The sequence below is a fragment of the Gouania willdenowi genome, chromosome 13, assembly GCF_900634775.1.
Source record: "Gouania willdenowi chromosome 13, fGouWil2.1, whole genome shotgun sequence".
NCBI lineage: Eukaryota > Metazoa > Chordata > Actinopteri > Blenniiformes > Gobiesocidae > Gouania > Gouania willdenowi.
In genome coordinates this window covers 38,585,497-38,598,808 of record NC_041056.1, presented here as the reverse complement: position 1 = coordinate 38,598,808, position 13,312 = coordinate 38,585,497, and the positions used below count along the sequence as shown (strand labels likewise).

The 13,312-nt window shown below is 36.0% G+C and overlaps 1 protein-coding gene across 4 annotated transcripts in view; it reads right to left on the bottom strand.

The window, feature by feature from the left end:
• The window catches only part of fam131ab (family with sequence similarity 131 member Ab), a 44,138-nt gene that overhangs the window by 12,561 nt on the left and 18,265 nt on the right, over positions 1 to 13,312 (bottom strand). For all 4 annotated transcript variants that reach the window (XM_028465638.1, XM_028465639.1, XM_028465636.1 and 1 more), the window contains 2 exons: positions 7,193 to 7,286; positions 6,064 to 6,246 (listed from right to left, as the gene is read on the bottom strand). In XM_028465638.1, coding sequence (XP_028321439.1) covers positions 6,064 to 6,246; positions 7,193 to 7,286 — 277 coding nt within the window. The remainder of the gene's footprint in view (positions 1 to 6,063; positions 6,247 to 7,192; positions 7,287 to 13,312) is intronic.

Below are 13,312 nucleotides of genomic sequence, written 5' to 3'. Positions count from 1 at the left end.
TAACAAACTCACTACCTAATGCAGTGTGTGTAGGTAAAGTTAGGTTGTATTTATTGAGCCTAACTGAAGGGAGGACTTTAATAAAAGCAAATAGAAATTTAAACCAATGCATTGTTGGATATTTCCCTCTGATAAATCACTTTGCAGATGCATCAAAGTGATGAAAAACGAGGAGTCATGTAAACAGCTGTAGATAAAAAAGGAGAGATAGAAGGCTGAGCAGAGGCGTCATGGAGGGAAATCGCTCAGTCACAGCAGCAGCAGCCGCAGCAGCAGCAGCCAGGAGCAAAACCTTAGCCTGCAAATTAACCTTGAGAGTCTGCATTGCAGGGAGCAAGCAGGGGAGTGCAGGGAGAGTAGGGGTGGGTGTGTGTGGGTGGGGGTGGGAGGAGGAATTAGGGAGAGGAGTGTCGGATGGTTTCCTGGTGTGTGAATGAGCCTCAGAGAAATAATGCAGGGAGGAAAGAAGAGTAAGAGAGAGTGGTGAGGAAGCTCAGTGAAAGATGCAGAAAACAGGGCAATAATATGAGTTAACGTGCCATCGTCATGTTTGATCTGGTATTTATGATGAAGATCACATGCTTCAGTTTAACTTTAAAGAGATCCTCCACTGTTTTTACAAATGTGGCCTAAAACCTCTGAAATGTACTTATTAGTAGATCTATACCTAACAAAACACATCATATGTATTTATTTTATTAACTTTTAAAAAAGGGACTACTTTACAGTTTTAGACCCCATATTCCGCCATCTTGAAATCGTGTGATTGATGATGTCACTGCCTGTAAACATCCCATTGTTTTCTACTAGAGCGAAGCATTCAGACTGTTTTTAGATCATTTAGTAGCTTTTAGATCATTTAGTAGCTTTTTAGATCATTTAGTAGCTTTTAGATCATTTAGTAGCTTTTTAGATCATTTAGTAGTTTTTTAGATCATTTAGTAGTTTTTTAGATCATTTAGTAGTTTTTTAGATCATTTAGTAGTTTTTTAGATCATTTAGTAGCTTTTGAGATCATTTAGTAGCTTTTAGATCATTTAGTAGTTTTTTAGATCATTTAGTAGCTTTTGAGATCATTTAGTAGCTTTTAGATCATTTTGTAGTTTTTTAGATCATTTAGTAGTTTTTGAGATCATTTAAAAGCTTTTCGATCATTTAGTAGTTTTTTAGATCATTTAGCAACTTTTTAGATCATTTAGTAGTTTTTTAGATCATTTAAAAGCTTTTAGATCATTTAAAAGCTTTTTCAGCCAAAATGCCAATTTGTGCGACTTTTGGTTGCTCAAAATAATCAGGAAAAGTTAAAGATGTCAGTGTAACCCTCTTTTCTTTACCGAAAGAGAATAAAAACAGTTGTGACTCAAAAATATGACCGCACGGAGCAACAGTTCCATCTCTGCGATTTGGTGGTAGACAATGAAGCAGAGAAGAAGAGCTCTCCTTAGGGGCCTTTACTCTCCCTTAAACAGTGCACTGCTGACACTTTGGTGGCTGAAGTTAGTGAGTAATCACAAAAAATTGAAGACACACAAACCCCTGAAGTTTTAAAAGTTAATTTAACCAATATGGTGCAAAATAATGTGTTTTTTTAGTCATAGATCTTCTAATAAGTACATTTGAAAGATTTTAGTCCAGATTTGTAAAAACAGTGGAGGATCCCTTTAAGGGGGGTAACTGCAAAACGTGAAATCTTAAAAAAAAAAAAAATGAAACCTCTTTAAAATAAGGCAATATGTGCTTTATTTTTATTTTCTTTAAAATATTTGTACTTGTTTTAAAAAAATCTTGGTAAGCCAAAATGTCTTGTTCTGTTGGCATATAATTTTACTTATTATGAGTTAAATCTGGATTACGTCACTTAAAATAAGCAACAAAGATGTTTTAAAAGTAAAAATATTCTGTGTTTTTGTTGTTTTTCTGCGTGTTTTGGAGTTCATTTTCTTTATTTTGTTGTCATTTTGTGTGTTTTTGGAAGTATTTTGTATAATTTTCTGTTATTTACATGCGTTTGTCGTCGTCTTCTGTGTATTTTTGTTGTCATTTTGTGGATTTCTTTGTAATATTATGTGTTTTTGGATAAATCTTGTCATTTGGGGGTCGTGCACGGGCAACTGTAATAACTGTAAATAAGGGCGACGGTGGCTCAGGTGGTAGTGGGTCGTTTTCTGATCGAGAGGTTGGGGGTTCGATCCCAGTACCTGACTATGTGTCGAAGTGTCCTTGGGCAAGACACTGAACCCTAAGTTGCTCCCAGTGGTCGACGAGCGCCTAGTCCTGTCCCACTGGTGTGTGAATGTGAGAGTGATTGGGTGAATGAGCTGATATGTAAAGCGCTTTGAGACTGTTTCAGTGTGGTGATAAAGCTCTATATAAAATCAAGTCCAAGTCCATTAATAATAATGTCTGCTCCTTTTTACATCCAATACGCAACATGACTGTAAATCAGGGTCTAGGTGTTCCTAACTTCCTGCTATGTTTATTAACGAGATATTTATTTCAATCTGGAACAAAACGTGCTTCATAAATACTTGACCAGGTCAAAGATTTCTTCAGGAATCCCCTGCAGGACATTCTGCTCCTTTATTACTGTCTGTAGTGGGAGTTTGTTTTCATGCTATGCAACATTTCATGCTATAAATCAGGGTTGGGGTCATATATAATTGTAATTGTGTAATTGATAATTAATTATTATTGTGAATTATGATGCAATTATAATAATTGAAAATAACACATTGCTGTTGTAATTGTAATTGATTTGTAATTCAGTTGAGATACAGTAATATACTTTGTAATTGTAGTTGGCATGGAAATTTGATTAAAAAAACTATAATTTACCATGTAATTAAACGCAGAAACTGGGAAACCATGTTACAGTTCCATGGCCTACACATATGTAGTTAATAATTAATAAAATATGCTTCATGTCAAGTTTACATGTCAGTTCTCCTGACATGAAAAATATTGAAATCTAAGGATATACTTACAAAAAAAAATATGAGCAATATTATCAAGGATAAGGAATACTAAAAGGTAACCAAGAGATGAAAAACAAATTGGATGATGGTTATAATATTTTTTAGTGTATTTTACAGCTGATTAAAGTCATGAATCAGACAAAGCTAAATAGATGCTAACAGAAAGCTAACACAAGAGAAAAGATATGTTCTATGGGCTTATTTATTAAAGACTCAATCATTTGGATTGATTGTAATTGAACTTTAGTAATTGAGAATAATAATTGTAATTGACTTTCAGGGGAAAAATAATAAATGTAATTTACTTGTGGATTATTGACGGAATAATTGTAATTTTAAAATGTGACTGACCCCAACCCTGCTATAAATGTCCCTAAAAACCAGAAAGAGTGACGGTGTTTGTGTGTTAGTGAATCAATGGTGAGTGTATAAAATGAGCAGGTCACAGGGAGGAGGCTCCTGGTCACCTTGTTGGGAGCAGACTCTGGCTGAGCTCCAGTCGTGCTCCACACCTCCAGGAGGACACGAGCTGATGAAAAGCAATTGGATGACGGCGCCCTCGGTGTGTGTTTGCACTTCATGTGAGTGTGTACTTCACACTCGGAGGAATCACACTTGTGAATCAGATAAGACGATTCCTCATAATTAGATGATTTTATCATTATTATCTAAATCACTCACTCAATTTAGGTTCTACCTTCAAGTGTGTCACTCCATCTCAACTTTAGTGCTTCAGGCTAAAGCCGTCTGTCAGAAAAAAAACATCAGCATTTATTGTTTGGAAGTAAAGAGGAGTCAAGTTGGAGAACTTTGAGTCAGATGACCTGCTTTGATATAAAACCATTCATATGTCTACAGCACTTCAATACAAATAAACCAAATAACAGGAAAACTAGAGGTGCGTAAGAAAAATAGCTTAGTTGTGCTGTTTTAAATCTAGTGGTGGGACTAGATTTTAAAAAGATCAAATCAAATTAAATAGAAACTTTTTCATTGATTGATCTTGATTAATCTAAATATAACAATATTTGACATGAGAAGCAACGTGTTTCAATTTAACTGGATTTTGGTATCTGACCAAATCAATGTGAAACTCATCACTGAGTGCTAAAATAATGTGTAATATGATTAAAGAACATTATGATTGCATTGTTCACAAAGCACAAACTTAAATTTAACTAAGCTATGTTTATGCTTTTCCGGATTTTTTGTAAACTTCCTAAAACAAATGTGTTTTTGTGTATTAAGAAAACAAGTTCAGATGAACTACGGACAGGCCTGCAGAACACCTCCGCCAAATAGCACATACCACGTTCCCGAGAATTCCGTCAAATGACTCGGTTCCACCGAGTAAAATAAATCAAATTGTGCAACATGAAATTTTAATCTACGTTGAATTGCCTTTGAAACGATATATCACACGACTATGTTCCGATAGAATTAGAAATTACTGGAAAAGGGGGTGGTCCCCCGGGCCCCTCATCAAATTATGCAAGGCATAATCGTAATCTACATTGAATTATCTTTGAAACTATATATCACACGACTATGTTCTCATAAATTTGGAAATTACCGGAAATGGGGGGTGGACCCCAGACCCCGGAAAAAAAAAAAGGGCTCAGAGCACTCATCATATTCATTCATAGAGTATTCATACCAATCTGCATTCCAATCTAACAAGAATTAACGGAGGAGTAGTCAATTAAAAAAATAGGGACCCCCTGGCGCCCCCGTGACACGTAATGGGTAATGGCCCCCATTTATATTTTGGTATGTGCCAATGATTCGGTCCCACCAAGCATCGTAATATTTGACCTGCAAGTAAATGAGAAATGGACTTTTGTTTTTTTTTGTTTTTCTTTTGGGGCCCCAAATAAAAAATCGGCTTCCGAGTGTCGATGCGTACACATCCATAGATTATACCTAATACGCTCACGAATAACAGAAGAAGAAGAAGAAAAAAGTGAAGGCGTTTTGAGTCTGGTAGCCCGGCCTAAAAAACAGCACTTAGTACATAGCAGTTGATAAGTTGGGTCAGACGATGCTATCTGTAGCAGCGCTTCTAGCCCCGCCCACATCCTCTACCATAGAGAGTGGTCAACTGTCCACTACAATCATTTATCCACTGATTTTGTTCATGTGTCACTCATGGATTTATTCATTTTGGATCTGAACCCTGTCATCTTGTTCAGTGTGGATTGGAGACACTGTCTGCTAACAGTTAGCACTGTTAGCTAGCTGCTTCATGTTTAGCTTTGAATTGGTAGCGGAGGCTAGAAGAGCTCCGGTGATCGGCAAATTTGGCATGGGCGTAAATCGAGATTCAAGATGTATCGAGAATTCTATTTTCGAGACATTAGAAAATTACAATATCGTCTATATCGATTAATTTTTTTTATAGCTTTTTTGTATTAAAATACTCTTTTTTGGAGTTGCTGCTTTCACTACTTCTCAGAACAGTATGAAAAGCTCAGTTAGATGGATTAATGAGTGCGTCCTAACTCAAATCTACCGCTAAATAAGCCACACTACAGAACTCACTCACACGTGCTGTCCCTTAGAGGAGAAAAAGCCAAAAGTGGTTCATATAGTGCAGCTGTTTGTTAATAAATGTGCCCGTGTGGCATTTGGCATCAGCAAATGTAACCCATGATTGTCTTTCTAGTCAGACTTTATTGCGTTACAATATTGACATTTAAATCGTTTATCTGCATTTTAGGACAAAATATCAAGAAATGAGTTTTGTTCCATCTCATCCAGCCCTACAGTAAACCCTTTCTGGGTTTTTGTTTTCCATCCCGTGTGATTATAAACTAAAATGATGACGCATAAAGCACAGCAACGACTTTTACTCAGGTTTTCCTGTAATCTGTGCATCAGCATCATGGTATACCGGGAACTTGTGAAATGAGAAAGGTTCTAAAATGTTTGGAGTGCAAAAAAAAGAGAATGACTGCTATTTTTTTTTTTTTGTGCGTTATTTTTCTGCAATTAACATGTTAAAGTCCCAGCTCTATTTAAGTCATCAAAACTTTATTTGTTTAATACTAATGAACTTGTAACTAAGGAAAAGAACTGTGTTCCTTACCAGCAGCAAAGCGAGCCTCCTGTTCTCCCTCTGTGAGGTCAGAGTATGAGTTGAAGTCTGACTCCAGGGCTGCCGGAGTGTCCATTGGCTTGCACCATCCTTTCCACTCAATCAAATGTGCTACTCTGCCCTGCGCCATTGCTGTAGGCTTGGTCACATGGTCCTTCACAACCTGGGAAATGCCTAGAAAACACAAACACAACAGGTTACTTTACAAAGCCCACAGACCAGGGGTGTCAAACCCTTTTTAGTTCTGGGGCCAAACACTGTACAGCTTGATCTCAAGTGGAGGATGGAGGAAAATGGAAGAAAATTAGTCATTTTGACAATATTGTGCTCTAGTTTGCACTTCATCGTCTAAATTAAATACAAAATGTGTAATAAACCGAGCACTAAGTGAAAAATTTCAGTCCCAACAGGATCTCCACTTCAACTTTCCTAGATTTTTTTACCAATTTCTATTACAATAATGTAATATTTTGAGGAAAATGTAAGGATTGTGTAAGAATATTGAGTTTTTTCAATTGTTTAACATTAAAAATTACTGCAATCATGTGATATAAGTACTGGGTAAACTGTGAGCCCCTGCAAATATTGTTGTTTCCTTTTAACAATAATTCATGTTTTCTCTATCATTTTTAATTCATCCTGCAGGCCGAGTTGGATGCTTCAAAGGGCTGGATTTGTCCCCCGGGCCACGAGTTTGAAACATGTGACATAGAGATTAACAGTCAGGTGTTTGTGTTTGTTTTTTTGGTTTTTTTTTAAAAGTTATTTAGTCTATTGCAATAGTTCGTGGGGCGACCGTGGCTCAGGTGGTAGTGGGTCGTCTTCTGATCGAGAGGTTGGGGGTTCGATCCCAGTACCTGACTATGTGTCGAAGTGTCCTTGGGCAAGACACTGAACCCTAAGTTGCTCCCAGTGGTCGACTAGTGCCTTGCATGGCAGTCCTGTCCCACTGGTGTGTGAATGTGAGAGTGATTGGGTGAATGAGCTGATATGTAAAGCGCTTTGAGACTGCTTCAGTGGTGATAAAGCGCTATATAAAATCAAGTCCATTTACCATTTACCATTTAGTTGTTTAAGTTCCTAAAATATATGTAACTGTAATGTTTTTTGTTTTTTTTACCATGCAGGGAGGATCGCGCCAACGCAGCAATCTCTTGAATGGTAAGAGCTCTTCTTGATTTCGGTAACATCTCAATGGTGTCGTCAACATTCACCTGCAATGAGAAGAAACATAAAGACGGGTGTGAATTCAGTCTCGTGCAGACGCTAACAGAGGTTGTGAGGCTGTACATTTCTATTCATTTACAGGACATCCCACACACTGCGGTCTCAATAAAATCTGAAATTTTTACCAATTGTTCCTTAATTAATCAATGAGCACACTGTAAAATTTATGTTTGATTGGATGAATACTTTTTTGAGATATGGAAAATTTGATCATGGGGTTTTGTGTCAATTGTCGTGCATCATTATTTTTCTTCCATTTTCAGCTTCCAATATCTCAGCAACTACACCACATAGGAAACTGAGATTTGGTTATAGTAATACAGCTACAAAATGAAGATATCACATAAAGAAAAATGTTTTATATCCCAAGAAAGAGTCATCTTTAGTAATACAGCTCCTCCTCCTCTCTCAGAATATTCTAAAAAAAAACCCAAAAAAGAGAAAATGTAGAAGATGACAAATTTGTTCACAATAAATATTATTTAAAAAAATATTTTTTCTAAAGCAATGGGTTTTATATATATATATATTACATATATTACAATGGCCTGATGTAAAGGATTTTCACATATTCGCTGATGGTGAAATAACCCAAAGTTGGAATCCTAAATAAAAATAAATATGTCACATGAAAAAAAAATGTTTTTTATCCTAAAAAGTGTAATTTTTATACTATAAATTAAAACAAATCAGATTTTTTTTTCTTACATTTCCACATGCAGTTATGGGCAAGTGAAAATAATAATAATAATAATAATAATAATAATAATAATAATAATAATAATAATAATAACCATGGAACTAAACATAACAACCCTGGATCAACCTGTCACTGTGAATGTTCATGGACATAATATTTTCATTTAAATGTTCACCTGCACTACTCATCAATGCACTACTGCACTCTTATCTTATTATTATTATTGTATTTTTTATTTTATTTCGTTATTATTATTATAATTATTACTATTATTATTATTTTTAATACTATTATTATCTTGTTATTTTTATTTAGTTTGCACGTATTAGTCTAACTACTCTTATATTTATGTTTATACTTCTTTTTTTTAATTTATTTTTCTTTATTCTAGTTGATTGTTATTATTTAATGTTACACTATCTGAGAGAGCATAGGTCACCTAGACAAATTCCTCGTGTGTATTCATACACTCTTGATCAATAAAGTTGATTCTGATTCTGATTCTGATAATAGGAGTATTTTTTTTGGATTTCAAGAGGCTGTCACCCAAGAACCAATGCATATATGTGACTAATCATTAGTGATGTGAACAGTCTATGTTCATAGCTCAAAGCTGATCAATTCACAGGGAGCTGATGCATATGTAAAGTGGTTTACTGAAGGCCCAAACATGTTCCAGACCCAAACCCTCACAAACTATTTTCCATTTTTGAGGAGCTGGTCTGTCCACCAGATAGAATGTAAAGCAGATATTTTGGTATATTCTGAGAGAGTAGATGGAACTGTGTTATTATATTTACCAAATTTCCTAAATGATGTAGTTTCTGAGATATTGGAAGCTGAACATGAAAGAAAAATAAAGATGCCTGAAATTCGACACATACCTCCCTCACTTAATTGTCCATATCTCAAAAACTCTCCATCCAATGAAACTGAAAAATGTACAGAGCGACTATTGAATAATCACAGAACAATTGGTAAAGTGAAGTGCATGGGCCATTTGTTGAAATGACATGGAATGACATGGTTGCTCGATCTACCTCACTAACTAGTAAAGAAATTGCTGGTGACTGAGATTTCTCCAGCATCAACACTCTTTGTTTTCGTGGCTGCAAGAAAAATGAACATGTATATAAGCGTATTTTACAAAATGTATCTAAGGTGTCTGATAGCATCTCCATCACATCCCTCTATCTGTACATGGGGCGCATTGAGAGGTGAATACTTCTTTTGTCTGACTCTTTTTTTAGCGCTACCTGTACTCACGTGGAAAGCAGCCACGTCCACAGCAAAGGCCACATGCTGAGCATGAGTAACATATTACATATTGAGTAACCACATGTGTTGTTACTCAATATGGGTCACCGCGCTCGGCTAACCGAGCAATCTGATGAGCTTTAGGGCAAATGAGTACATGACAACAGGTACAGTGTGTCCATGTAACTGATAGCAGCTTTAGGATCCTTTAAAGGAACAGCAATGATGGAGAACTGTCAAGTCCAGAATCCAACAGGTGCTTTTTTAAATGCTCATTAGATATTAACTCAGAAGAAAAGGAAGAAGCATGTCAATATTGAATTATTTCTCTTAATATCCTCTTTTTTGGACAACCTTCATTAAGAATAGTTTTTAATTTAATCTAGAGGAATAGGCCTTAAAGGTAGGGTAGGCAATTTTCAAAAGCTAGCATAATTTTGAATGTAGCCTCCCCGATGGCTCCGCCTTCACCCCCTCGCCCCTCCCCCCTGTGCTCCGTCTCACTCACATGCATGCGCACAAAAGCAGAGCTCAGCTCATCGCTTGTATTGTGTAGAAACGTTGTTGTCTCATGTCTCATTCAGCAGTAAGTAAACAATAAACTTTACCATTACATATGTTCAAAAACGTGAGGTAAAACTTTGTTTTCACTCTGTCAGCGGTGACGCGCTTTCAGTGTGAGCTCGTGCATGTGAGGGATCAAGAACGAGCAGGAAGACATCGAGACGTGATTGGTTAAAAAAAGAAACCGTTCGCTTTTTTTCAATTGGTCGAAGTTATTACAGATTTACAGCTGCTACAGATGATGGATTTTCTTCGTTCCTTTTTCAGAGCTCATAAGATCATAATTTATGTCAGGACATAAAGACAATTTCAACCAAAAACTTAGAAAGTGTAACTTTTTAACCCCCCTCCCCCCACACACACACACACACACCCCCTTTGAAAAAAATGTCATCCCCATCCTGACAAAATTTTAACAAATCTTGTTAAAAATGTTTGCTACCCTTTATTGAACACAGTAAAAAAAAAAGACTATACTTCTTTAAAACCAATAAGAAAAACATAATTTGTGCAACCACATTTTTTAGAACAGTGCTGAAAAGAAATTTGAGAATCACTGCTTTAGAGTGAGATTTTGGTGTGAGTCGGCTTTAAGATATTAATATGTGACATTTTCTGAAGGTCTCTCATGATGCTGTAACATTATTCTTAAGCAGTGGATTTATTCACTACTGCGTTACATCATCAGTCATACTGTAAAACTAAGGCTATGTTCAGACTGCAAGCCTTCATGCACAATATTAATTTTTCTGCTCAGATCAGATTTTTTGTTTGGCAGTTACCATTAAAATGACCATTTATTTTATTTTATTTATTTATTTATTTTTTATCTTATAGGCTGAAAAACAACAAGTTGATAATTTGATTCATGAATGTAAAAATCCTATTACTAATACTGAACACATTCTACAAATTAAAAGAAGTACAAGATTGCTTTGAGAAAAATTATTAAAAAAATATACTTCCAATCTCAAATAGATGGAGAGAAAATGGAAGATTTCTTTCAGAAGATTAATCTGCTTAAATTAAATAGTGAACAAAGTAGAATCTAGTTGCTAAAAAAACAGAGACAGAAATTTGTTCAGCCATATCACATGTTAAATCCAATAAGGCTCCAGGTCCAAACAGGTTCCCTACCGAATGGTCCAGAGTCATGGAGAGTTCTTTGGTCCCTGTGTCACAGTCCACATTTAACTGGGTTCTTAAAGAGAACAGTATAGTTCCCTCATGGAGGAAGGCGGTAATATCATTAATACTAAAGGAGGGGAAGGATACATTAAGTCTGAATGTGGTCATTTTAGACCAGTAAGCATGTTGAACCAGAATTATAATATCTTTACCCATATACTATGTAAACGTATAGAGAGATTGTTACCACAAATTACTAGCCTGGACCAGATGGGTTTTATTTGAGAAAGACAAACTCAAGATAATATCAGAAAGACATTACACATAATTAACCATGTTACACAACATACGTTAGAAGCAGTGCTCGTGGGGCTTGACGCAGAAAAAGCTTTTGATTGTGTAAATTGGTCTTTTTTTGGATAGAGTTTTGGACAAATTTGGATTTGACGTTAACTTTATTAAAATAATACAAGCTCCCTATGTTAGCCCGAGGGCGAAAATTAAAATTAATGGGGCTGTGTCTAATCCTTTTTCATTAGAACGAGGAACAAGACAAGGCTGTCCAATCTTCCCTCTCTTGTTTGCATTCTTTATTGAGCCCCTGAGGCAATGGATCATTCAGGATGACAATATGAGAGGAATAACAATGAACAGGGAGAACAAGTTATTTTGTTATTCGCTGATGATGTTTTGGTGTACTTATCTGACCCCAAACGACCTTTGTCACAGTTATTTCTACTTTTGAAACAATATGGATCCTTCTCTGGATATACGCTGAATGTTCCAAAAACATAACATAACGTGTTTTAAAATAAGTACAATTTCAAATGGGATTTAAAATCAATTAGATATGTAGGGGTAAATATTCCAATAGATTTGACAAAGTTGTTCTCACTTACAGTAACTACCTCCCCCTGAACACAGAGTTTAGGGAGGACATTAAGAGACGGGATCTTATACCTTTTCTTCATTTTGGATCACGCGTGGAATCATTCAGACTGCAATTGGGGATAAGGGCTTGAAGACTAATTTAAAGGCTTTGTGTAACCCATGGATATGTTTGTCACTTAAGATGTGGAACAAGGTAGTAGCTCAAAATCACCTGAGAGAGGACCTAAAGGTCTTGGGATGGTGTTCACATGATCCAGATTTTTTACCTAAAAGTATGGACGTAAGATTTGTGAGATGGGGTTCACAAAGTTTACTAGCATGCTGCACATTTTTACATAAAGCGATTATGAACAGCTTCCAAAATCTGAAGAGGCAGTTTTTCTTGGATCAGGTTGATTTGTTCAGATACTTTCAGGTCTGGCATATTATCCAAATGCAGAAGGGATGTTCACAAGGGACAATATTCTGTTCAAATGTTCATAGAGGTTTATCAATCTGGCTCTAACCAGAAACTCGTCTCAAAAGGGGTTACAGCAAACCAAATGTAGTTCACTGTATGTAAAACACAAATGGGAACAGGAAGGAAATCGAGTTTTAAAAGAAGAAGATTGGGAGAACTTATGTGAGATGCAATGGAAAACGTCAAACTCAACTGTAAGGCAAGAGTTTTGCTGGAAAAATCTTCAGAGGTTTATCATTACTGCAGCTCAAAAGAGGCACTACAGGAGTTCCTCTGCATGCTGGTGACAGTGTGGGTTCCTCCAAGCATGATCTGCTCCGGTGCATCATTGATTCCATTTTAGCAGGAGATACAATTTTACAAAGTGTTTTTCAGACAGATGTTCAATTTAAATTAGAGTCATTATACTTTGGTGCCATAACATCAGATAATGTTTCTTCCGATGTTAAATACTTATTTCAGATCTTAAGTGTTGCTAGCAGAAAAGCTATTACTAGGAGATGGTTAAAACCAGGAAAACCTACAGTGGAGGAACGGTTTGATATAATCTATGATATATTTAAGATGGAAACGATTACTTTTGCTTTGAGAATGCAACAAGGACCTTTTTTGGAAAGATGGATAATGTATGTCAATACGACCATCAGACCAGTAGATTTTTGTGTATTTTTATTTTATGTTCCCGCTGTAGAGGGCTTTATGAGTCATTGTTTACTCCAACATGTTTGTTTACTAACTTCTTGAAAAGAAATGGTTATATTACTGGATGTATGGATGTGTGATGGGTCCTTGCACCCTTTTGTACTGCTTACTGAATCTGGGAGACTTAACCGTGGGGGCCACAATTGTACTATTACAAACTGCTGAATAATATGTATTATCTATCTGTCTAATCTACTGTGTCTATTGCATTGAGGTCACAATCTGATCTGTATCTGATTCAGGACCACATATGAAACAGGTCTAAATCTGATTTAAAAAAATCATATATGGGTCAGATTTGAGTGTTCACA